Raw genomic sequence first — 27,451 nt, 5'->3', positions numbered from 1 at the left:
GGATAGAACACTTCTGTTTGAAAATCAACAACTCCTACCTACCATGTTCTTGTAGCGCGCTGAAAAAAACCCCACTCAGACCAATAGTATTCCCTGCAAGTGCACTTGTGTTGGGTTTTTTTCCTAGAAAGGGGAGGCTATACAGAGCCAAAGGAAGCCACTTGTTCCACTGTGCAGTTTGTGGTCTGCAAGCCTAGACCTCAACAGGCCACTTAGTAAAGCTTTGAGATTAACACCACTGACCTTTAAGCAAAGACTTGGGAATAGCCGTGGCTAAGAAAGCATGTGAGCCTACCTGTGTATTCAAAAGGATAAGTTTCACTTGTTTCAGAAGGTAAGTGTGCGAATTAAGGCAGTTGTACAGGTTTATTCTGCTCAGAGCTATCTACTTGTGTTAGAGAACATCCACCAGTCTACAATCCAGCATCTTCAGCATAGAAGACAGCCCTCTTGATGTTGAGGGAACAACATGTTGCTGTGGTTTGTAATCATTTGGTCTCTTGTGATTTTTTTTTTCGTGTTCCATAGTAACAGTTGAAAGAAGTAGTGGGTTTCCTGCATATGTGTGGAAGCTGGTTAATTTATAAAGGAATGAAACTCCCCAGGTACCTGTGTTAGTGCACTTCGCTGGTTTGGGGTGTTTTGTTTGTTTGTTTGGGGTTTTTGAATTGGTTTGGTTTGGGATTTTTTGGTTTGTTTTGCTTTGGGTTTGGTTTGTGGTTTGGTTTTTTTTTTTAATTTTTATTTCAGTGGTATCTTTAGCCTCACTATTTCAGTCCTCAACCTGCAGTTCTGTCAATTCAGGTTCTTTTTCATCATGTCCTTCAAGTTTCTGTTCTTTCAGTACCATAAACAAGTACCCTTTTTAAAGGCAGCTGCTGCTCTGAGAGCCTCAGAATCTCAATATTGCGCTTTGTTGGTTGACATGCTGCTTTCACATGTATGCAACATTTTAGTAATGGCAGAGGGTTTGGTTTATTTTGTAATTATACAGTTTTCGAAGTACTAGAAGAAGTAGAGTTTCACTTGGACTGCTGGTTTAAAATTTGTAATTAACAGTATATAGAAATATGAAACTATCTTTTTTATTTTTTTGCTTACTGTTTCTGTTGCAAATTGTGATTTATTAAAACTGGCAGGTAGATGAGTTAAAGTAACAGTATTTGCTGCTGATGCTAAGCTATATGGGGTAGAAATGGAGAGCAGGCTGCAGAGGTATTCAAAGGACTCTGCAGTGTTGAGGGACAGAATCATGAAGTGGCATGGAAAACTCAGATAATACTGAAGTGATGCAGATGAAGGAGAAAACAAAGCAAATGTGTATTTCATGGACTCAATACTCATGTATTTCTGGACTCTATTACTGCTCGGGTAAGAGATCTTGGGATTGCAGATCAATGAAAACATACACTCACTGTTATGTACTAGTCAAATAAACAAATGGAATTTAGGAATGATAAGGAAGAGAATGGAGAACAAGCAAAAGCATCATAATGTCACTATTATTAATGAACCATCTTGTGCTGCATCTTGAATTGTGTATACAGTTCTGGTCCCCACACCTCAAAGTGGGTCTAATAGTACTGGAAAAGGTTCAGAGGAGATGTCAAGAGTGATCAGGAGCATTGGGCATCTTCCGGTTAAGGTGTGACAGTGTCAATTTGAAAAAGGCATAACTGAGGTGAAATATGTCCTATTCTGTGCTTCATACAATCATCAATGCAACAGAAAATATTAGTAGGGATTTATTTATTTATTGAACTCTCCTTTTCGATGTGCGAACTAGAGTATCAAAAGTATCTGATAGCAAGCTCAAAAAGTATAGAAAGGGATCATTCTCCCTGTTACATGATTACAGTTTGAACACTCTGCCACTGGATTTAAACAGTCTGAAAATTCATTAGAAAGTTGAAGGAATAAAAACCCGTGGAGTGTGTCACACAAACACTGCTGCTTGACTGAAAGTTCTTGAGCTCTGAGATGCTGAGGTCTGAGAACCGCACGTTACTGTAGGCATCTGTTGTTGCCACATTTGTATTCATATACTTAAGTGGAGAAACCTCTGATTTGATCCAGCTAGACAGTTTTTACTTTATTGTGCTCCCAGATTTGAATTAATGGAAAGAGTTACTGTAAAACATTGTAGATTGAGTGAGTTTGATTTAGAATGAAGCTGTGTTTTAACTTGGCTCTCTGTAGCTCCTTCTCTGATGTTATCTTTCTTTAAAATTACCAGGCTACATTGCTTTTCCAGTGCAAGTTGTTATTATAGTTTCCATGGTTAATACTGTTTGGATTTTTTTTACTTAGCGCCTTGCAGATTCGCTGTCAGGCCAAACCTCAAAGCTCCTGTTAGTTTATGTAAGGCTCAACAGTCAGATCATATTTAATGTCAAGACACTGTACTTTTCCTGAACATTATAACTCCTTCAATTCAGACTACATAAAAGCCATACAATTGTTGCAAATTAAAAATCAACTACCGTGGAATCTGAAACTGACAAAACCTAAAAAACTGTTATAAAAAAAAAAAAAGAGCAAAAAAAATGTCTTCTACATGCATAGCTAGATGAAGAAACTGAGACCCAGCTTCTGCTAGATGGAGTTGTCGTGTCTCTACAGAGTTGTACAGTGCTGTCTGGAATTATTACCTCCTTCCTGGACTTATAATCCCTTTATTTTCCTCATGTTGTGAATGGTGTTAACATGTTCTGTCTCTCAGCTGATGCATCAAGAGTTGAATGAATTTGTGTGCATATGTTATTTTTGTGCTACTGGGATGTTCTAGATGCTAAAAATGTACATAGATTCAAAGACAACTGAACAAAGTAGAGGAATAAAAATACTCTAAGCGCTGTTATATACAAAGGCATCTCCTATGTTTCAAGAAGTAGAGGTGCACAGTGTGTAATGCTGGGAGAACATTCTCAGGAGCTATTGCTGTTTGTTTATCCTCTTAAACCTTTCAGTACACATTATCTTTTGTTGGAGATGTTAGATTTGTTTGACTGGAATGGCTCTATTTATATTTTTCTGCACTGGATTTTTCTGAGCTTTGTGCAGATGTGTCCTGAGTCACTAATTAGAAATAGGAAAAAGAAAAAAGAAACATGACAATTCTTTTCTGTGTAAATGCAGTTTGAGGCTTCAGAGGGCAGAGGGCCTCTTTCTGATACACCCAAAAACTCTCCACTGCAATACTCCATTGTTCATATTTCTTTCTCTGGGGAAGGGTTCAGAGAAAAAATATGGGAAAGATCTTACTCATGTTGCTATGAGTGAGCAACAATGCCAATAACCTATTTTAGAAGTTTATCTTAGAATGAGATAAAATTGGCTATTAGAAGGCCTGTTTCTGTAGAATTGATTAGCTGAAATGTACCTGACATTAGAATGAAAAACTAAAGTTAGAATAACACTATTCAATGTACTTTATTACTTGAGAGTATCTTACTAGGAGAATCTTCCAGGAAAATGCTCCATGGTTGTCACAATTTTCAAGATACCTGTAAATGGTAAGAATTGTAAGGCTTCATATATGGCCTTGACTTTCAGGCATCTAAAGTGTGAAATAGATTGTGTACCTCACATATCTTCAGGCTGTCTTCAAATGTGATGTTTGACCTTCTGTCATTTGTAAGACATATTCTACCTGGCACAATTTCCCATTCACCAAATGCTGCAGTGGTTTTGCTACACTTGTGGTGCCTAGTAGGTGCAGATCTAAGTGCTGTAGACTTCTAGGAGGTTCTTGCCATTTGAGCAGTTAGATCTGCTGTGGGCTGATATGGAGAACAAAGTTTACGTCTTCATGTCTGTAGGGTAACATACGAATAGCCTTAGTACCCTAAAGAAAAGAGTAAAGTAAAAAATGAGGTTTCCACTGACTGGCAACACACCACAATGTGCCTGTTATCTCATGTGCCTTCAGGGCAAAAGTAGTCAATGTGACAGTGCTGATGACCAATCTAGACAGTCAAGAATCAAGTGCAGTCCCTGTGGAGCCCTCCCTCAGGCCTCCAAAGTCATAACACTGTAGATCGTTGACACCATCACATATATGACTCTATGTGATGTCTAACTACCTAGTTTCTTCATCGCCGTCCTTTTTCAGGGTACCAGCTTAAGACATACTTTTAAAATAGTAGATCCTACTTAAGGCAACAGAAGAAATTTTTGAGAGTATGAGAGGAGACAGTTCTGTGGTGTTAGTTTTTAATTCTAAAAAATAGGCAGGGTAATGGTCCTGCCTTGGAAGGAAACTCACTTTATTTGTAGACTACCAGAAGATGGAATATGTTGCCATGATCCCCTTCCTGCAGTCAGGACTGATTGGTAGCTCAGCTTTGTGGGGACAGTTCTTCAATGTATCTGCCAAATCATGATACAAGGAGAACTGGAATGTTGTGGTAAATCAGAATCTCTACGCACGTGAGACCTTATGTCTTGGTCTTCTGGAGTGTTTAGCAGTGTGAGGACACCTCAGTCATGGCAACACATGTCAAGGGAAGCACTTTGTTAGCCTACTTTTTGGTGATTAGCAAGTGAAATTGTCTCTGGATACGCTTCTGAAGCCATTTAGTATAATTGGATTGCAGCCAAAGTGCTGGCTGTATGGCCTGATAAATTGAATCTGTCCCTGAAGCAGAGGTTTGAGGTGACTGAAGTGCTCTAAGGTGCAGAATGGCAGTTGCCTGCCTGCTGTAAATCAAGCTCCACAAGTTAAGCAACCCTGACCTAGCAGTTGGACTAACGTCATTAGGACAAAAAACCCTGATTGCTCTGCCTTTAAGACTGGGTTTCACAAAACCTTGCCGTGTGCAGGGTCACACCACTGGTGAAATCTGAGCAAGGTTGATACACTGCTGGGAAGTATTCCTGTTAAAAAAGTTTGTTTTCCTAGTGTTCTTGTCATACTAAAACAGTGAGAGGACTCTCTTGGTGAGACCCACAGGCTTCTCCTGTACTGAAGTCATAGTGTCTTATTACTTCCTTACAGGTTCTATTTGGGCAGGTCCTTTCCACAGCACCTCCTGGGGAATTGATACAGATAAGGATGGCCAACTGATGAACATTTTATATTGGGAGAGAACAGTGTTAGTCTCTCCATTCTTCCAGCCCAGGAACCAGACTGCACTAAGCATGTCATGGGTTGGAGCCTCCTTTTGTACTACACTTCTAGGCCTTCCAAATAGTCTGACATCGTAAGGAGGTGTACACTTCAAACCATGACTAGAATATCAAGTCACCCAGCCTTAAAAATGAGTTCTTAGACATTTTATGAGGCGGGGTGGGGTGTTAGCCACATCTTTCTGTCCTCATTTACAGGAAGTTCATTCTGACCCTTTCCTTTCCTGAGCTTTATGGAAACTCGGGCATGCTGGGTTTGATTTGCCTCTGTATAGTTGAGTATTTTGTATTTCCTGAACTTCTTGCATCACTCAGCCAAGTAAGTCCTTTCCTTCTCTTTGATTCTGGGTCTGTAATTCCATCACCACAAAACTCCAAATTAAAAGGTTATTTATGTCATGGATACTAGGTGATGTAGTTCCATTTGGGGTTTTTGTGTTGGTCTGTGATCCCTTGGAGTCAAGATGAACCTCTCAGCTGTCTTGGTATATCACATTTTAGGGGGTGGACGATCTCTGAGTGCTTGAAAGGTTTAGTGAGGTGTTCATGGGTCTGAGAGATAGGTTGCCACCATGGCATGTACTTTGGTACAAAGTACTAAGCGTTTTGGGGAGTTGTGGCTTATGCATGTTACGGGTCCTGCTGCCCGAAAAGCTTCTGCGAATCTGCAGATGGCAACGAGGTTTAAAGGACTCAAGCTGCTGAAGGTCAGTAATCGACTCTGTTCTTGGACATTCCATATTAGTCTATTTTTTTTCTGTTATGAAAATACTTTTTCTTATTTCCTGGTCACTACATACTGAAAAATAAAACTGAAGTAGCCAGAAATGTGATTCAGAAAATTCAGAAGTCTTACCGTAGTAATTCCTTTCTTGTGGTTCATGGCATACAAGTCATAGCGATAGTGATGATGCATCTATGTGTCTTAAACTGGATTTTTTGAAAGAATAGTGTCACCATTCACTTGATTTTCAGATGGCTTAGCTTTACAGTTGTCATTTTTTTGCACTAATTTTTTGCACTAATTTTTTGCAGCAATTTTTTGCAATCTAGATTATGAACAAACATCCTGAAATATCACATATATTGAGTAAGCTTTTTAAAATAGCTGGTTTTGCACAGTAAGCCTGAGGAAGCAGTGAAATATTCAATATGCTGTGCATTTGCTACTACACTGTATGGGTGCTCCCACAATGTATTAGTAAAATAAACAGTTTAGACAGACTAAAAGGGGAAGAAATGCTTATGTGAATAAAAACAATGTTTATCACTACACAACTTAGATTTATATTTTAAGTCAGACTAGAGAAAAAAAAACCAACCCTGAGTGTACATTTCAAGAGCTCAACCAACTATACGAGTGCTATTTGTACTTCAAGAGTCATGAAAGTTGAGACTGGGTTTACATGAAACTGTGCAGTAATTATCTGCAAAAGGATTGTTCCTTCTTTCGCTAACTTGCATGTATTTGTGACGATGGCCCAATAAAGTGTACATGAACTCACATATTTGGTGAGCTAGAAGATAACAGGGCTAGAATATATAATGCTATTGGAGGTGGTGCTTTTCTTATTTAGCTGTATGAGATGGTTATCTGTGACTTCATTTTTCTCAAGTCCATAATCAGCGTGCTGTCTTCAGTTTTAACTCACTCTAAAACCTGACATCGATGATTTTATCCTTGTTAAATTCTATTAACCTTTTGTAATAGGTTTCCTTTAATATTTGGTACAGGTAAGGAAGTGATTAGTAGGTGGTTTTCCAACATGTGATATGTGTACCATTTGTGGTGTGCATGCTGCATCAAAACAACATGTTAATGCTTCCTGAACAGCCTGAACTTTGCATTGCCTGGTGGGAATTGCCTTTCCCTTAGCAGTACCTGAGAAAATGAGTTTGAAAACTGCTGTATTATAAGATATTTTTTTTAAGAAGAAATTAAATTCAGAAGCTCAGTATAAAACATGACTTAGAAATGTCCGGTGCTTTATTTTCCAAAATGATTTCAATACATATACATTAATTTATAATTTTGGAAAACAAAATTATAAATGACACAATAGTATAGCATGTGACTTTAAATTACTTTCAGAGATGCTTTTAATGCCCATCCCCATACTGAGTTACTCTAAGGTCAGGTCTTCAGGGCCAGCTAGGTCATAAAATCCACAGATACTTGCTAAATGTACATCCACATCAAATTATGTCATCATGAACATCCTTGTAACCTGCTTTCCCCATTGCTCCAGCTGGATCATGGGAACCCTGTCTAGAATTTTCCAAGGCATATTTGACTTTGCAGGAGAGCCATGGATATCTGGTCTATTATGCCAGTTCAACATGTGCTCCTGGAGTATCAATCACTCATTCAAATGTACAAATCTGAAGAGACATTGGTGTTGAGCTTACAGTAATGCAGCCTTTTCCTTGCAGCTGTCTCGAGAGATCTCTGGACACAGTGCCTTCCACATTTCATATGCTGTACAGATCCTTGACAGGGGTCAGGATATTTCCGAAGCAGGTCATCAGCATCTCTGAGAAAGCTTCCAAAAATGCATGTGGAGCACTGGATAGGTACTGCTAAAGCCATCGTCCTCAGTTTGTCTGTCTTTTGTTCAGTGCCATCCAATTTCTGAGCTCCTGTCATTGCTAATCAGTTATATTGCAATACTTTTAGATCAGGTATGGACAGAAATTGTGCAAGTTATGCAGCTTTTGAGAAATTTTTTACTGCTTTACACTGGAGTCTCCAACAGAGATAAAAAGTATAATCACTAATCTAGGAAAAAGTATTTCACATGAGAAAACTTTTCAAAGTAGGAGAATTGTGAGCTGTAAGACCGTAAAGCCAAAACATTTTCAATAGGAAATCCGGTGCAAATTTTTTAAAACTACGTTTTACGTATGGAAGAAGTAGTAAATAGATCAGCCTCAAAAAAGAAAGACTATGGTTTTACAATTGGAAACTGTATTACCACTGCATTAAAGCCCTGAGTCTGAGAGTTGCTGGCCATTGGAAAATGACACGGTTGGACACATCTGTTTCAGGGGAAAAAAAAACCCCAACAAATAACAAAAAAATGGTACAGGTTTCTTGTATTCTTTTTATGTTTTCAGTGATATCTTTGTGTAGCACACATCTGATTTTAAGAGATAGATGAATGTGAAAATAGTAGTTCTCTGTAGCTTTCTGATGCATTAATATACTTTTTAAAAATCTTACTGGGCAAATACACTTTAGACCATTATGTTTTCCAAAACTCGTGTCACTGCTTCAGTTTGTATAGTTCTTGCTTGCTTGCTCTCGCTCTCTTCTTCGCGTTACAAGGAAGTGTTTTGAATAGCCTTTGATCATAAATTTGATTCCAGAGAGCTGTCTGCTGTGCTGACTTATTTTTGCCTTATTAGGTGATTTTTGCACTTCACAACTCCAGGAACTGTTGAGCTCTCTGGTTTTTCAATTCCTAGAGCTAAAACAACAGCATTTCAGTTCGGTTCTCGTGGACTAGAATTACCTTGCGTGCAGTGACACCACTTGGGTGTTATTTCCATTCTGGAGGGAACCGTGCTAGTGACTGCTGTAGGTTGTATACTGCTGGTGAGCAGAGACTTCATTTTTAATTAAAGAATTATTTCATTTTGAAGGGAGGGGGAGAAAAGTTTCAGTCTGTCAGCTCACCCATCCGAGGAAAGTCGTGGCACTGTCTTCTGTGTTCTTGTGGTTTCCCTCAAAATCAGATTAATATGTCTCAGTAGTACAAAAGTGCAAATGTGTGTTGGGAGCCAGGCGCTAACGCTTGTATTGCTCGGCATCAAAGCCGCGGGCTCCTTCAGGCGAGTGACGCTGGTGCGATAAGAGTTGGGGTGGAAGGGTATACCCTCTGGTATTTGCAATGGAACAGCAATAACCAGCAGAACGCGGCCCGTCACGGGGCCCCGGCGTGCAGCGGCCGCTATTGTCCTCTGAGGTGTGGCCAAAGGAACCAGAGGTCACCATCCATTTTACAGGGGTCTGGGCTGCTGGGAGCAAAACTGAGGGTGGCACGCTGCCATGCAGGACAGGCTTTTGTTAGCGTGTTATGTAACGTGGAAGTAAGAAATAATGCGGTCGTTAAATAACGCAGTCGTTAAATGCAGCTCTTTGTTCCTTAATCAGAGATTCATGAATGCTCTAGCTGTGAGCCTGCCGGGCCCTGGGATTAATAAGTGCTCTGAGAAGCCTCAGTCAAGACCTTGAGGACTGTGAAAGGGTGGGGGGAGGCTTGAGGATTTTTCTTCAATTGTTCTTTAATTATATTTATGGGGTTCTTTCTGTGAGGTTTCTGTGGCACATAGATTTCCCTTCCCCCTCCCCCCCCCTCCCTTCAGGAGAAAAACCTACAGGCTAGAGACTGTAAGTTTTGAAACTAACGTTCTGAGATTTTCACATCTCATCAGAAATCAGGTCTTTAAGAAAAAATACCTGTTACTGCAAGATTTCGTGTTGTAAAAGTTGGCAGCAGTGTGGTGCAGGAGATGAACTAAACGGAGAGGAAAGAACTTCCTCACTGTACTGCAGCATTGTACAGCTTGTCTGACACATTTTGCTCAGTTTTGTTTGTTTTCTTTTGAGGAATTAGATATTGAACTTCACCAAATACTAGATTTTTTATCTGATGAATCATTGATCTATATTAGGATAATTTTAAAATTAATGACTAACTTCTGTTACTCTAATGTATTTAATTTATCTATAGCAGTATTTTCTCCCACAGTATTTTCTCCATGGCTAACAACTTCTGTTACAAATAGTGCATGAAACTTGAAAAAAAAAAATTGTTAGCCTCATGTAATAGCCAAAGAATAAGTAGTACAAATTGTACAGAGGATAAAGATAATACTGTTGGCTGCTGTGACTTGTGACCTATTAACTATTAACTCCTCTCTGCCCTTTTTTTGCTGGGTGAACTGTATTAGTCATATAATTATTTATCTTAGATCCAGCTAAGATGTGAATTTTTAATGTCAATTAATATGCTTTGCAAAAAAAAACAAAACTCAGAAATTGTAATGTAAGTTTTATATTCCAAATTCCATGTAAATTGCTTTTTTTTTTTCAGTTGCTGATACCTAGTTGTTGGATAGAAAAAAATAAAAAAGCTTTTTATTCATATAGTAAAATCATTCATGGGTATTGAAAAATGGTATTTTTTTTCTTTTATTTCCCACTGCTAGCCAGTATTTATCAACACCTACGATTCACACTGCATGTTTCAAGTCTGAATCGATTAGATCAATGTGACACGCTGATGCTGGGCCAAGTCTTGTCTAATCAGCAGTCAGCACTGTTGCCCTGGTATGAGGCTCCCCAAAATAGAAACACACGAAGTCAAACAAGTAAGTGGAAGGGCACTGAAAGAAAAAGTGCTGCTAATTCCACTGTTGACTTTCTGTCTAATGGATTCTTGTTCCCAGGCCACGCTAAGTAAAGCAACTGGCGTGGGGTGTGTTTCTGCAGATGGCTCAGCAGTGACACAGGCGGCCCAGCTGGTTGACAGGTGTTTGATTTGTATGTAACAAGTGCCTCACACAGGCAGATTTAATTTATTTTTTGATAGAGGTATTGAGAAGCCACTCAGCTGATGCTTTTTCTTCAGAATTAACACCCCTTTCACTATGCTCCCTTTTTGTTGTGTGGCATTCTTTTGATTTCCCCGTACAAATGAGGATCATTTTAGCTTGTACTAGGAAAGGCACTAAACGGGAGAAATCGATCCATAGTTAAGTTTATTTAGTAGTTGTAAACTGTTACCCTTACACGTGTAAGATGTACAACTTTCTATCTATTGACTGTAAGATCTCAAGAAATGTTTATTTAGCTATTTCCTCAAAGAGTAGTCCTGGAAGGAGAATGCCAGCCTGCTGGGGTGTAGCTGTTACATGCTGTGCTCATGTGTCTTCCCTTAACACGAGAAGGTCTTGGGACTTTCTTGTACAGTGTAGCACAAGCCTGGAGTAAAAGAAATTCCCTGCCCAGAGGAGCACACAGTATTGATAAAGATGCACCCAAGGCTGCGAGGGAAGAGCAGAGGTGGGAAGCTGCTTATCAGATGAGAATAGTGTGCAGTGCTGTTGGTTTTATTGTGAGCTACATAACAGCGCTCTGCGTAATCGGAGAGAGATTGCCTCGATGATGGTCTGTTTATTCAATTACATTTTCAGGATTTTGCTTTGTTTTAATAACTGTGAGTGACAGAAACAGTGATCTTTGTGGCATTTGTTAGTCACTGCTGTGATAGAAACTCAGCTTGTCAAAACCAGCAGTGGAAATAGTGGAGTATCTGGATGCTCTTACAAATCGTCTTTGATTAATGTGTTCTCTCTGGGCTGTAGTCAGTAGGATGTGTAATGTAGGAGTGACTATGGCCAGTTTGTCTTCCCCTCCCTGCAATTTCTTCATACTTTAGTCTGAGCATTTTTCTTTTCCAGTACCAAATCCATGAGGTGGAAGAAGGTGAGACTTCAGGAGCTGTTAACAAAAATATGTGACCCTTTGCAGTGACAGGGTTATAATGCCGGTGCTGTGAAATAGCCAGAAGAAATACCACCCTGTAGAATGTGGTATACTGGCAGTTATTATACTGAAGGTCAGAAGAATAAGAAAGGAATGCAGCCGGAGAAATGTCAGAGCAATGTTGATTCTCTAAATAAACACGGGGTTTTACTGAAAGGCTGATTAAAAAATCATGCAGAGAGCCCGCGTCCCTCGAATAGCCGACTAGCTTCTTTCTGTCAGACATCTCAGACACAGAATATGGAGTAGGCTAATAAGCCTCAAAGAGGTTAAGAAAGGGGACTGAAAGGAAAAGTTACAACTCTGCTGGGCTGAGGTGCCACTGGTCCCTACATTGCTGCTCAGAATTGATAGCAGTGGAGTACACCTGGAGACTTAAATTTAGGAAGCAATTCCCAGGGCTCCTGTGCTGACACTGGATCATCTGATCACGGATTCACAGATGGAGAACTGTCTGTCTGAGTACCAAATACGTTGTTGGTATATCCTCTTTATTCAAATACTCGCCCATCTCTGAAGTGCATCAAATGTCAAAAAATAGCGTTTTTAAAGGGAAAAGAGATATTTTTGGGGAAAGACTTAAACTTCAGAGTGTAAATGGAGACATGGAAGCTGTATCTTTAACTGCATTACTTACTGCTAGTCGATAGGAGGCTTGCAGCTGCACAGGCACGCCAACAGTAGGGTATTTCAGAGTAAGTACTGATCTGAGCGAGTACCTAGATCAGAAATTCCAGGCTATATGATATTTATTTTTAATTCATCTTAAGTTCTTAGTTTTGTAACTGCTTTTTTGCATTTCATATCTGTATGCTTAAACATTAGAATTAATAGGGGTTAATGGTCTGTTGTACATATCTTTTTTAGAGTAAACTGACATTAGTACCATAATCTTCAGGTTATAGAAATGGGTGATGATGATGATGATAATAATAATGATGATGATAATTCCTGAAGTAAAGAAAGGCTTCTGACATCTAAGAGGTTTACCTAAGCTGTTTACCTTCCTAATATAAACTTAGGGCTCTGGTTATTATGGTGAATATAATAGGTGTAACATATTTTATGATTTTGATAAGACTTCAGCAATTCATTAATATCGGAGAATGCTTTTTAAATTATGCTTAACATTATTACATTTCAAATACCATTTTAGCAAGGCCGATCAGATGAATTTCCAGTTCTGTTGAAACTTTAATAGGGTTTAGATTTTCTTTAACACCATGTTATGGCTGTCTTAACAATAAATCAATAGATGGTGTGTAAGTCAAGCAATTTTTGTTTTGACAGATCTACTGTAAGGGAAAAAATGTAGTTACAAAAATCTATGAGTTGTCCATGAGTACAAGATCCCTTCAAAATTTTTTCTCTTGTGTTGCTTCAGATGGTAGAAATATCCAACTGGCTAGACGTAATTTTTTAAACTGTTCATCCGTAAGAGGTTATGAATCTTTAAGAACCTTTAGCAGCCAGAAGCCTGTTCGGTTATTATCAGTACTCTACAGGAAGTTTTTCACATGGTTTTCATTTGCATTTTCTTTATGCTCTCTGTATGGTGTTGTAGGTCAACTGAACTGGATTGTTTTCAAGCCCATGTTTAGTTCATGTCTGCACTATGGTTTTAAATAACAATGTAAAAAAATGAACATTTTTAACATGACTCACTTCTTTCAGTCATATAGTGTGCTTCTTACCTGTCTTAACAGGTGGTGGGCCATTAAAAAAGGTGTTAGTTGGGTCATTTGATGCAGTCTGAGAAAAAGAGGAGCAAAAAATGGTAGAAGTCCTTCAGGACACAGTGAGGCTGAATGAGGAGAAGCTGTCCTGTTACTGCTCTTCCACACTGCCTAGAACTTTCCCCTTGCTTGTAAAGCTCCATCATTACAGCCCCCCTGAGGTCTCCACAGATGCTAAGGGATGTACTCTCCTCTTACTGTAGGAGGGAGATGAGAAAGCAGTGATGTAGGTTTCACACAACTCTGCAGCACAACTGGGGACTAAACACAAACTACCTGAGGCTCTGGTTAAGTGCTGATTATACTTTCTGCCTTCATTTTTCTCCTCTGCTCTTTAGTTTCTTGCAGTCTAGTTCTGTTTGAACTTGGTGGCGTTTAAGAGTAGTGACTGGAAGCATGCCTGCTGGGCTGAGGAGTCACCTCTTGATGAAGAAGGTCAAGAAGGTGGCAGTTGTCACTTCTTCAAGGATGTGATAGCAGTGGATACCACTTGGATTTGCCAAAAGCAGGAAGAACACCTACTGACAGCATAGGCTCTGCTTCTGCTGATACTTTTGTAGACAGTGTAAAAAACACTCCTTGGCATCTATCATAAAGGCTTCAGTCAGTTCATTGTTAGTTTTCTGAAGAAAAAAATAAAGACAATATACGTATCTATAGTTATGCATGAAAATAAGTGGAGTGGTCCTATATTCTCAGGTTTTTCCAAACAGCTTCTCTGAATTCTCATGCTGAATGAAAATAATTTGTGGGAGCAAAATACAGACACCAACTTTTAACTTACACATTTATTTATAAAATGTGTCCTTTAAGCATTTGAATATAGAAACTGTGGGAGTTGTGTGCTTTTTAAGCAAGGCCCAGCAAGTGCTGAGTACTGGTAGCTCACCAGTAACCAAGTGGGAACAAAAGGATCAGTAGAAACCAGTCATCATGCCGTGAAACCAAAATGTCATAATATTTCACACAAACTTCCTGACATGACTAATCCAGGAGATTCACGGGGCAAGTCTTAGTAAATATCAGCTGAATACATTTTGTATCTAATTAATATTCTACCAGGTGATCCTAACCATTAACAAGATCCTGTTTAAAGTAACAAGGAAATGTTCCAGTAGGCTAAGGAAGGTATCATATAATGGAGTATAATTGGTGTGGTATTTTTGTTTGTTAAAGGAGGGACTCTGCCCCCGCTGGTGGCTCTGGCCTGGCTCTGTACGTGCTCCACGGGGAGGATGCTGCCGAGCCCTATGACAGTACGTTGTTGAACATTCCGCTCCATTTCTGCAATGCTAAAAATAGTTGTCCTCATTTTAAAACACTAGGCTATTAGATTATTCCAAGGGTCTGGCATACTCACGGTAATGGAAGTCACATATCCATAAATTATCAAAACAGTAAGTAGTGTTTGACCATGCTGATTTTACTTCTATTGAGATGAGTTTCCTTGCTAGTAACCCTGGACTACCATGTCTGTGCTGTAAATCAAGCTCCTGGAAGTGCCCCAGTAAATTTAAAACTAAAAGGAAAAATGTTTGTTCTTCATATTGAGGATGGAGAAGCATCTGGCTGCTTCTTGTTTTTGCAGAATCATATCTGCAGAATGTTTAAAATACTTTATAGCAATTGTTTCTCTTTCCCAGCCTTGAGGGAAATCTAATGAAGTTCCATCATGTTTGCTATTATAAAATGTGGTAATGTCTACAATGTTCTAAATAGCAAAACGCACTCCAAGTGATTGATGCAAGTTTCTCTCAACACTTATTTTTTTATGATCAGTTAATGTGATACCTACTTCATTTTTGGCACCGTATTGTTTGGTAGTACAAGTTACCAATGTGCTTTAATAAAGTTCACATACTTGTATGTTAAGATAGTGTCTCTTTTTAAAATCTTTTTGAATGTGAAAATCTCTTATTTAGGGAGAAAAATAGCTAAATGTGCAATTAAAGGTATACAAATTAATGTAAATACATTCTAAGAAAGTACAGACATGCCAAGCATCTTACTCTGTCTTAAAAACCTTTAGCTGTAAACTGAATCCCTAATTTTATAGGGTGTTGCAGTGTGATTGCAAACTGCAAAATCAATAAATTATAAATATATTAAGAACCCTGATTATAAATGCACTACATGTTTCCGAAATAGTTAAAGCAACCGCAACATTAATCATTTTAGATTTAATAAGAATCAGTATTGATGTAGGAGGTTATTTTTGCATTGTTGTGTTGAAGGGGTAATCATTTGTAGGACACTGATTAAACAGTGCAAGGCAAAACATCTCTGGCTTGTCTCCACAAAAAAATAGTGATTGTGTTTTTTCCTAGTTAGCAGTGATCCAATATAGCAGGGAAGATGAAATACTAATATCTGGTACCTATTAGACTATGAAGAATTTTTCTGAATTCACGTTGTAAATCTGGAGAGAATGAAAGACTAAGGATTACTTCTAATGATTAATTAGAATTTTTTCCCAGCACGCTAGATTCTATTTTTACAGAGGGGAGCTGGAAGGAAGATACTGGAAACTGTGCCATGAGTGGAGTTAGAAAAATGCCATTTTAATAAGCTATTTTAAGCTGTGTCTTAATTGTTGCATGAGTGCTTTGTATTTATTTGCTTAATTACTTGTATAATTTTGATGAGTAATTGTTCTTTTATTGTCTCTTTCTGTGGTTAAGAGAGATGGGAGTTTTTTCCTTTGTCTCCATTCTTTTTTTGTGTCTGTGAGGCATTTGTCTTCTGCTTGGCTTGGAATCAAACGAGTGAACTTTCCAAAACTTTCTTTTGTTGTTGAATTCTGTCTTGGCTAGAAAACGGAATTGGGTGGCGTGCGAGTTACTAGGGCGAACTTCTGTCAAGGAATTAAGACCCATGAATGGAATGGAGAAGGCATTTGATTTTAGATTCTTTTAATAAGTCTTCTAAGCTCCCACTTGAAGTCATGTGAACACAGATGAATTCTTCTACCACAACTTAGCTCAGTAACTTCAGATTTATTGAGACCAAAATTAAGGTACTCCATGGTGGCGTACTTTTGTGCATCCAAATGGAGGGTGGTTCTTAGCTCTGAGTGGCAGAGCCTGGTTCTCACTGGGTCTGTGGTTGTTTAACGAGCTTTGCTAAGAAGGAATGGAAAAGGAAAAACTTGCAATGTTTTATATTTTAATTCTAAATGAGATATTGCTGGGTGTTTAACTGTACCTCTTCCTTGGAAAGCCTAGTATTAAATGCAGAATTGAATTATCTGTAGCTGTCACCTCAGAGCTCTTGATTTTTTTTTTTCCCTCTACTGCCCTTATTCAGATATTGAAGTTTACCATGTTACTCAGTTTGGATAGTTACCTTTTAAAAACATTTTAGATGAACATGGTGATTGTATTTATGCTCAGCAACTGGGCATAACTTTTAAGCATCTCGTTTCTTGGATAGAATTTACAAACCCAAATCATATTCTTAATTTTCATGAGCAGAGCAAGGAGAAAGTAGTATGGGGGGGTAAGAGGTGACTAACAGTCAACTGCACAGCTGACTATCTTACTCTGATAAAAGATGGAGTAGAGGAGGCAGTAATTTAACATAAACAGAACATTCACTTAAGTAGGAGAAATGGATTTCTGTCTGCCTGGTTGCACAGCATCAAGATTTGCATTTCCTTCTGCTCAGTAGGGTGAGTACTTAGCTAGAGGTGGGGAGAAGATCTGAAACTCCCCTTTGGCTGAGCAGAGCCTAGAAACCAGCAGCCTGCTTTGTATGGTCAGCTCCCTGTGGGACCTAACAGTTACAGTGTAGATGCTGTGGGCTCAAGCTACTAGTAGGTGTGAGGGAGAGAATGGAAGCTGTGGTACCCTTGTTGGAGTTTTATGTACTTGAGTAGTATGCAAGTGTCTTACAAAGTATGTTTTTCTGCATCATGACCTGAAATAAAGCTTGAGAAATATTTTTCATGTGATCCAAATTCTCTAATCGTTTTGTCATCCAGTTGGCTGAAGCAATGTACAACTGTATCTGCTGCATAATTAGATAACCTGTAATTGTTAATTGCCTAATATTTTGAAAGTGAAATGTATTTTAACCAAATGCAAATCAACAGTCATAAACAACTGTGGAAATCAGTTCAATTGGCCTGTAGAAAGTGAATGAGAAGCAATACATGTCCTGATGTTTCTTCTCTCAATCCAGCTCAGTCATGACGTAGGTCTGTAAAATGATGGCTATGTACATTTTGTTTCAGGGGGAAGCTGGCTTAGTAGGTGCTCCTGGCATACCTGGTCTTACTGGTTCCAAGGTAAAAAAAATAAAAATAAAAGAATAAACCAGTCTTATTTTATGTATTTTCACTTTCAATGTGCTTTTTGCCAGCTGTTCAGTATCTGCATAGATTGGATTTGAATTACATGTCCAATTTCCAAGTTGTATAATGCGACAGAGGAACTTCTCTCTCAGCTTCTCTTTCAGAAGAGAAAGGATGGGAAGTGCAGTGGCACAAATGTGCCTATCAGTATTATTTTACAGTAAGAGCAGTTGCCTAAGTAGAAAACTGTGCAGGTCTTTCCAGCCATAAGGTAGCAGATTTAAAAACTATGAAATTTGAGAGTCTTGTGATCTCAGCAAGATGAAGTGAAGTTTGGCACTGCATCTTCTGGTCTTCCATTTTAATCTTTTGCTCCTTTCTAGAGGTGGAATACTGTAAAAAGACCAGAACCTGCAAAAAGAGACATCTCTATTACCGACCTTGCTGGTAGTATTTGTTAAGGTTGCCTGACTATTTCATGGTCACATTTTGTTTTCTGTTGATTGCAGCTGTGTTTAGCCGTAAGCATTTGGAATGAAATCTTAGTCTCACATGCGTCTGTCCAGCTAATTCCTGTGAGAAAACTATAGGGGAAATGGCTCTGCTACTTCCACAAATTAAGGGACTGCATGCAAAACAAACACATTATTTTGTTTGTATTAAAATTTCAAGAAGGTGTTCTGCATCATGACCTTGATGCAAATGGCTGATTTGTATGTATCTTTACGGCCGATACTTCCTGTAATAGAGCACACAAGGTTAGGGAAGGAAAGAACTTATTTTCTGCAGATGAGGTAGCCAGCACTGAGTTCCGCAACATGCTTACCATAGTCAATCCATGTGTACGTTCAAAGCCAGGATCTCATTGACGTGTACTACAGACATGTAAAACACTCAAAATCAGATCAGTGATCCTGCAGTGAGTATTGACGAGTAATCAGTGATTGTCCATGAAAAAGCTTGGGTGGAATGTTTTCATTGCCTAATATGAGAAATCTAACACAGAAGGGGGAGTATAAGTCAGTCATAAATGTGTTATTTTGTAAGTTTCATATTTTTATTTCTGCAACATGAGAACTCTTTGAAGTAACTTAGCAGTGGCTAGTTATATTTTTAATGCTGTCAGGTGGAAATTATGTAAACTTCTTTCTCTACCCTTTCTGTTGACTGTATTTCTTATTTTCACTAATTGGAAATTATTTTTTTTAATACCAATATGTGCAGAAAATCTGGATACTTAGACTGTATTTTTGAAAAAGAAGGAATTAATTAATCACCCCATACATTGGTACAGGCAGAGAACAGACTGGTTGAGCAGCAGCATTTCTGAAAAGGACCTGGAGGTGGACACGAGGCTGGGTGTAAGCTAACACGTGTTCTCCTGTTGGGAATAAAGTGAACCACGTGTTGGACTATCTGAGTAAAACCGCAGATGGCAAATCAGGGGAAGCTTTTTTCCCCCTTTGCTTGCTGATGATGCATCTGGTATTGTGTGTCAGGTCTGGGGAGGTCTTCCACCCTAACTTCTTCAAGAGATATGGAGAAACCTGAGAGGGTCCAGCAGGAGGGAGCTAGTGTATGCTCAGGAGCCTAGAAAACAGGACCTTTGGGGAGAGTTTCAAGGAGTGTTCTGGTTTGTGCTGGGGTAGTGTTAATTTTCTTCCTAGTAGATAGAATGAGGCTATGCTTTGGATTTATGAGAAGAATGTCAGAAACAGTGATGTTTTAGTTGTTGTCAAGCAATGTTTACATTAAGCCAAAGACTTTTTCGGTTTCTCATACTGTACCTGTGTTCCCAGCTTCTTCTCTACAAAAAGCTGGGAGGACACACAGCCAGGATAGATGACCCAAACTGACCAAAGGGATATTTCATGCCCTAAGGCATCGTGCTCAGTATATATTTTGGGGAACGTTGGCGGGTGGGAGATCACTGCTCAGGGGTGGGCTTGGACAATGGTTGATGGGTGGTGAGTAGTTGTATCTATCTTTTTTTTTTCCCCTTCGTTGTTGGGTCCCTTTTCATTACAGATTATCATCATTATTAGTACTATTATTTTCATTACATATTATCATTAGTAGTAATATCATTACCTAATTTTATTTATTTTCAATTATTAAACTGTTGTTATCTCAACCACAAGTTTTCTTACCTTATTCCTCCAATTCTCTCCCCCATCCCACTGGGAGAGGGGGATGGGGAAGGTGTCCAAGTGGCTGTTTGGTGCTTAGTTGCTGGCTGGGTTTAAACCATTACAAGGTGCTAAGTTTATTTAGTCTGGCAAAAGGAGACCAAGGAGTGATCAAGACTGTCCTGCAGGCCTAAGGAGACCAGCTGATTGATCTTCAAGGACAGCTTCCTAAAAGCCCAAGAACAGTCCATTCTGATGTGCAGTGGGTTGAACAAGCATGGCAAAAGGCCAGCATGGATGAAGACGGAGCTCCTGACTGAGCTTAGACACAAAAAGAACAGTGGAAGCAGGGCTGAGCTACCCAGTAGGAATACAGAATCATTGCCAGAGCATGTGGTGATGGAGTTAGGAAACCAGAAACTCATCTTGAAACTAATGAGGGATTTGAAGGGCCTTTGTTGCATTGGTTTTCACTACTAAAGTTTGCTCTCAGGCCTCACAGATACCTGAACTTCCTAGCAGAGTGCGTGAGAATGAGCCATTACCCACTGAAGGGGAAGAGAGTGTTAAGGAGCACTTAAGCTAGTCTGACATTTGCAAGATGCGCTGCTCTCTGTCATTAGCAAAGGATGAAGATGCCTAGGGGAGGTTTCTGACAACTGGAAACAGGCAAATATCCCATTCATCTTCAAGAAAGAGCCAGGGAACTGCAAGGCCAGTCAGCCTTACCTTTGTCCCTGAAAAAATTATATAGCAAATCATGGAAGGCATTTCTAAACACGTGAGGGACTAGAAGGTGACTGGGAACAGCTAGTATGGATTCACCAAGGACAAACCATGCCTGAACAACCTGATTGCCTACTCTGATAAGTGTGTGTGCGGGCTAGGGACAAGCAGTCAATGTTGTGTACCTTGATTTCAGCCAGGCTTTTGCACTGTCTCCAGTCATATCATTGTAGTCAAATCTATGAGATATTGTGCTGGTTTTAGTCAGAACAGAGTTAATTTTCTTCACAGTAGCTGGTATGAGGCTATGTTTTGGATTTGCCCTAAGAATATTATTAAGTGGTTTTTAGTTGTTGCCAAGGAGTAGCTTGCACCAGTTCAAGGACTTACTCAGCTTCTGATGCTGCACCAGTGTTCCCAACTTTCTCACTACAAGCAGTGTGTGTGGCAGGAAAACAGCTCAGACAGCTGACCCAAACTGACCGAAAGAGTATTTCATTCCATAGCACATCATGCTCAGTACACAAGCGGGCAGTGGGCAGGGGGCGGGGGTAGGGTTGCAATAGCTTGTTTGCTTGCTCCTTAGCTTGTTTGCTCATTTGTCCATGCATTTGTTTGTGAGTTGGTGGGTTGGTTGTCTTTATCTGGTGTGATATCTGCCTCGGGCTCACTGGGACTCTGCTGTGATCGCTCTTGGGCTCTTGGGCACTGACTCTCGCTACTCGGGACCTGGCTGTGTATTGGTCAGTGAGTGGTGATCAATTGTATCATATTTTCTATTATTTTAAGTACTTAGTAGTAGTAGTATTTTTAATATTATTAGTATCACTATTAATTTATATTCAGTTATTAAATACTTCTTATTTCAATCTGTGAGCTTGCTTGTCTTTTCCTCCAATTCTCCTCCTCCACTGGAGGAAGGGGGGAGGTGAGCAAGCGGCTGCATGGCACATAATTGCTGTTCAAGGTTAAACCACGATAGATATGGACTAGATAAATGGACAAAAATATGCGTGGAAGTTTGGTTGGATTGTTGGGCTCAAAGATGGAATAACTGCTCTGCAGTCCAACTGCTGCATAGTAATGAGTATCATCCCCTATGAAGTGATACTGGGGCCAGTATTATTTAGTGTCTTTATTAATAACCTGGGTGATGGAATTCTCAGCAAGTTTGGGGATGTTATCAAATGTGCATGTAGTCATTGCACTGGAAAGTAGACAAGGATAATATTCTGTGAGCTTCAAGATGCTGGAGAAATGGGCTAGTGCAGAACTCAAGAAGTTAAGCAAAGCCAAACGTGAGGTCTGTCTGCCAGCCCAGATGCATGGCCATTGCTGTTACCCAAATGTCCCCAGGCACAGCAGAGTAAGATGAGAAGCAGTGCAGCAAGCAGCGAAAGCAAAAAGCAGCCACTAACAAGCACTAGCTTCTCATGTACAGTGAGGCAAGCAGGCCCCAAGGCAAACACAGGAGCCTGCCAATTAATAGCTGAATCATAGAATCATAGAACAGTTAGGGTTGGAAGGGACCTTAAAGATCATCTATTTCCAACCCCCCTGCCATGGGCAGGGACACCTTCCACTAGACCAGGTTGCTCAGAGCCACATCCAGCCTGGCCTTGAAGACATCCAGGGATGGGGCATCCACAACATCTCTGGGCAACCTGTTCCAGTGCCTCACCACCCTCTCCGGGAAGAACTTCTTCCTGACATCTAATCTAAACCTCCCTGATTTCAATTTATACCCGTTACCCCTTGTCCTATCACTACAGGCTCTTGTACTGAACAAGTACAAGAACTGAACTGTACTGAACAACAGTAACAGTTCCAATCAAACCTGTTGTTGTCTTGAACCCTTGGAGCCCCATGTTGGCACTAAAGCGGGACTGTCGTGGTTTAACCCCAGCTGGCAATTAAGCACCACACAACTGCTCAGTCACTTGCCCACCAGTGGGATGGGGGAGAGAATCAGAAGGGTGTGAGAAAACTCCTGGGTTAAGATAAAGACAGGAAAGCAAAAGCCATGCACACAGTTGGAGAAGAATGGGAATTGTAGAATTGTAGAACAACCCAGGTTGGAAGGGACCTTGAAAGATCTTCCTGTTCAACCCTTCATGAGAAAGGGAAACTAGATGAGCAGAAGAGAAGTTGTATACATTCAGATAGTATTTTGGTCATTAACCAATCATTTTTAGATGAGGATATGTGGAAGGTTGTTTCACTAGATCCCATTTGGCATGCTTGGTCTTGGGCATCCTTCCAAAATTGACCACTAAGCTGTTGATTGCATGAGCCACCCAGCCAAGAGAAAGCAAACAAAAAGCAGCCACTGTAGGTGGTTGATGAAAGGTTCAGAACTATTTGATAATCTATACACCTGCACGTCTCCAAAGCCTTGGATTTAATTCCCAGATGTATAGTAAGTGATACTATACCTGTTGAAAGATTTGACAAAATGCCGCTAGTAATTTTGCAAGTTGTAGCCTGCTGTTCTAGTTAACCTCACCTAAACTTCAGACTTCTATATAAGGAAATTACACACTCTGAAAGGTGAAAGAATGTTTGGACTTTGCTCATTCTAACTTTTTGGAAGTAGTTTAGAAATTTTCATATGCTTTACTTCAGAAATTTTCCAATCTCTTCATCTTCAGACGTGTGAAATTCATGTGTGTTGTACTGAGGCGGTGAGGCTGAATTCTAGAGGCTGGCAAAGACATGGAAACCATCTCCTCCTAGATTTGAAGGAAAAAGAGAATGTTTGGGGTTTTTTTATTAGGTAGTTTTTGTGATACAAGTATAGAATTTTAGCTAGATGTCTGCTGTGTATCTCTCACATAGCATACAAATATATATTAAAAAAGATCTAAACCAGGTGTTATTCTTGTTATATTATAGCCAGGCTGCAGACTTTTTAACAAAGACATTAACATAGTAAGATTCTACACTAAGATCTTTTTTCTGAACTAAAAGTTATCTAGTTTAAGCTGGAAGAGCATTATAAAAGCTCTTTTTGTTGAAAGATCATCAAATAAAGATTTCAGTCTGCTGAAATAAGATGAGCTTGGATTAATATTTCAAAACTCACTCTGGGGGGGTGGGTGGGAGTGTTCTATTATTTGGGTAATTGGATATGGTTTTTAAAGGGAATGGAATGAGTTTTGTTCCAGCAAATTTTATCTGTATATATTTTCAATTGTTCTGGATTTTGGAGGCCTTCACAATTGACTAGTCATATTTAAAAATTGAAATGAAAGTATTAATAAGAATAAATGTGTTAAAACTGGTTCTGCAGAAGAACAGCAGTACTTTAATGAGAGGGTTTAATGAAGAGTTCAGAATTTTTAAAGCCAAGAAGAACCCTTAGGCTGAATGGAAAAGTGATTGAATACTGTTAATCGACAAAATTGTGGAAGGCTGTGTCATTTTTTTGTAGAAATTTCACACTTTATTTGAATGAGAGTAAATCAGTATCCAAATTATTTCTTCTGATTTAATCCCATAAATAAAAATTCAGTTCAATAAAACTATTTTAAAGAATGCAGTTCTTTGAAGAATGTTTGTTTGAGATTTTAATTTTATTATTTTGTGTTCCAGGGTGAGCGTGGTTTTGCAGGTAGTAAAGGGGAAGAAGGTGAAAAGGTAAATTATTCCGTCCATGTTCCTTATTTTTTCCATTTAATGACTTGGTATATGGCCAACGGCATAGAGCTTTGCTTTTTGCTCCTTAACTCTTCCATGAATAAATTGGGTTTTTTCTATGTAAATGATTCCTGAGATGCTTAAGAACAAGGAGGTCTTTATGCATGTTAATTGGTGTCATCAGTGCTTCTTTTAGAAAAACCTTTTTTTTTCTTTTTTTTTTTTTAAGAAAAGATTTAATAATAGAGTCTAACAGAACCATAAGCACTGAACTTTTTATACTTCTTCAGTGGTGTCTACTGCTACCTTATTTCTATGGTAACTAGTAAATGTTTATTTATACAGTATGAAATGCATGATGAGGTGATGTAGAGGTACTTACAGTACTTATTGCTTTTATGCATTAAAAATACACTGTTATAGAAACGGTGTGATGAGCGCAGTGACTAAGTGTTTTACATTCTTTTATCCTAAAAACATAAATTTACTGCACTAGCAGAATTTAACATTTTCCACAGCATAACTGATTGCTAATTTTAAAAGGATAATTTTCATTGATACACTTCTATGTACTTACACAGTAGTTAACATGAGTGTTGTCTCCTGCACACATCTGAGACTGAGTAAATTGACTTGATTGCCAGTGGCCAAGCTGAATGCAGGTGCATTTACCTCTTCTTCAGACTGGGAATTCAGACCCTTTGCCTAATGGACTGGAATGTTGCCCTAAGGACCTTCTTAATCTCCCAAGAGCCATAAAACATTTCTGAGTATAAATTCCTGGAGAAGCCTTTCCTTGTTCTTCACCAGTGGGTATAGGAAACAGAGCCTGAAACACTGTGCCCTAATTGTAGCTGAAATTGTGGTCAGAAATAGTTCAAAAGCTTGTTCATTGAAATGAGAACTAAACTGGCCCCGTGGAAGGCTGTCTTGGCTGACAGAATGCCAGTCTGGGTCGCTCTAGATCATGAAACCTCATCTTCTTGTGTGATCATCAGAGGCAAGTCTGTGTTGAGGGACAGGAGGAAGGAAGAGCCTCTTCGTAACTCACCTAGTAGGAATGAAAGTAAGAGTGCTGATCGTTTATGCTTGAAACTTCATCTCCTAACCAAGTTACTGCCTGATTACTGCTTTTTCACTTGTTATGGCTGATGCGGATTGCAACCTGAGCTAAGAGTCTTTTCTTGGATCACATCTGTGCTTCAGCTCACTGTCTGAAAAAGCTGCAGAAGAGCATTTCTGCTGAATTTATAGGACATAAAGATGAAGAATGACAGATACTGAGATTCTGGCAGTATTCATTCAGACTGAAGAAAATGGAGAGTAGGTGGCAGCATCTGAATTTAAAAAAGTGCAGTATATTTGTGCTTTGGACATGGGTATATTTACTCACCCACCATACTTCTTTAGAAGTGTCAGCCAGCTTTCCAGTGTTCATATTTTAAAGCAAGCATGTTAAGGATTAACAGATTTTAAGCAGATTTAAAATTGTGGAGGTTTTCTTAGGAGGAAGTATTCCACTAACCAGGAAGGAAGAAATATCAGAAGTAAAAGCAGCATCCATAGCAACTAACGTTTATAATGTGAAGATTAATTCACTAAAAAAAGCACTTGTTAAGCTTGAGTGTTTCTAACTCCACCAACAGATCTTGTTTCCTTGGAGGCATCATTATTCATCAGTTCTGAAGGGCTTATGGATTTTTTCTTTTCTTTTTTTTTTTCATAATTGCTCTGCAGCTGTGCTGTGCTTTCCTCAAGTTTTGTGAATAAATTGTCTTTGGACACAGACACATGGTTCCAGCTGTTGCTGCCACTCTCTTTGCTTGATTTCCCTTATTTTAAGGAAGAAGTAAAATGACCCAACCACTAATAGTCACATTTTTCTTAACTGGAAGCTGAATCAGCATATTTAGACTTTTTTTTTCTTTTTTGTCTTGTAACTTCAGAAGTTAATTAAAAGATCACTTGTAAAAGTATTTCCAGTGTTGACTATTAATACTGTATCCTGCTGTCCTTCACATAAAAGGAAATATATAAGTGGAGGGACCTGTACTTATCAGTGATCACTCAAAAATAATTTGGGACGGTCTAATCAGAAGCTACACATTGTGATCTGTGATTAAAGAGTGTGCTTTAAGATTATGGGAAGTAGGTCTCAGCCAGGGCTTTAGCCTTAATTCAAATAATTATGGAACAACAACAATGCTTTTTACAGTAACTGAACTACAATGTTAAAAATATGTCAATACCTTTGCATTTTAACATGGCATCACAAAATGAAACAGTTTTGTACTAATTTGTGAAAGCCTGGAACTTAAAATTAGATTTTTCACCTAGAACGTGACACAGCTGCCTAAACATGGGGTATTTGCCATTGCAAACTCTCTGTGGAGATACATAAAAATTAACAATCCTATACTTTTGTTTTGGTGGCCGTGTCATTCCATAGGATTGAATACTTAAAACCAACTGAACCTCTCAGTTCACCAAATCAAACTATTTGGCTTAGGCTTTTTTCTACTAGATTCTGCTTTGGCAGAGCAAGCTCTAGGGACATCTAGGGATATGTAGGCAACTGAGGCAAAAGTGATTGTAATTGTATGTAAATTAAAGAAAGATACAGGATGTATCTGTAATTTAAGCTAGTGAGAGAGATTCTTTTTGGCTGTTTAAAGGTTTCTTTGCTACCCTTAGTTCTCCTTGAGGAATCCAGAAGTCTTGTTCCGCCTTCCTTCTGGTTTTTTGGTCTCAGACAGAACTTGGTTCTCTCTTACAGAGGCCAGTAGTGGTAAGGGAAGCTACAGAACTGCGTGTGTGCTGCAAGTTATGCTTGTAGCTGTTATGCTGCAAGTTTTCCCTCCATAGGAAGTATACTCTCAGCTTAAATTTGGTTTAATTCTTGGTATTCTGCTTTCTTTGTGTTACTTAGATAATGAAATTGTCTTAGCGCTGCAACAAAATCATTGATCTACCCTTCTCTAGCATGGCTGAAAAAAATACACACTGAGAGCAGTTTTAATTGGTTTGCTGCCAGGAAGGCAGACTCTAACATGTGGATTCATCCTCATTCTACTATTGTCAGAATTGTAATTTTACAGTATGGGATAGAAAGTGTGAGTATTAAATTTTATTATGTTAGGAATTGAGGAAGGACTGATAATAACTAGAAGAATTTTTTACCATCCAGAATGTTCTTGGCAAATCAGAGATGTAGCCTGTAAAAAATAGAATCATAGAATCATAG

General features: G+C 39.0%; 1 protein-coding gene across 1 annotated transcript in view; it reads left to right on the top strand.

Annotated features, from left to right (window-relative positions):
* LOC104514065 (collagen alpha-1(XIX) chain-like) overlaps positions 1-24,207 on the top strand; it is a gene marked incomplete at both ends in the record, with an annotated part of 36,084 nt that extends 11,877 nt beyond the window's left edge. The window contains 2 exons of the mRNA XM_010157611.1: positions 17,654-17,707; positions 24,163-24,207. Of these exons, the coding sequence (XP_010155913.1) occupies positions 17,654-17,707; positions 24,163-24,207 (99 nt within the window). The remainder of the gene's footprint in view (positions 1-17,653; positions 17,708-24,162) is intronic.
* Between the last annotated feature and the right edge of the window lie 3,244 nt (positions 24,208-27,451).

The sequence above is a fragment of the Eurypyga helias genome, unplaced genomic scaffold (genome assembly GCF_000690775.1).
Source record: "Eurypyga helias isolate BGI_N326 unplaced genomic scaffold, ASM69077v1 scaffold19898, whole genome shotgun sequence".
NCBI classification, from domain to species: Eukaryota; Metazoa; Chordata; class Aves; order Eurypygiformes; family Eurypygidae; genus Eurypyga; species Eurypyga helias.
The sequence above is the reverse complement of the archived record's forward strand: the minus strand, read 5'-3'. Positions and strand labels throughout refer to the sequence as shown.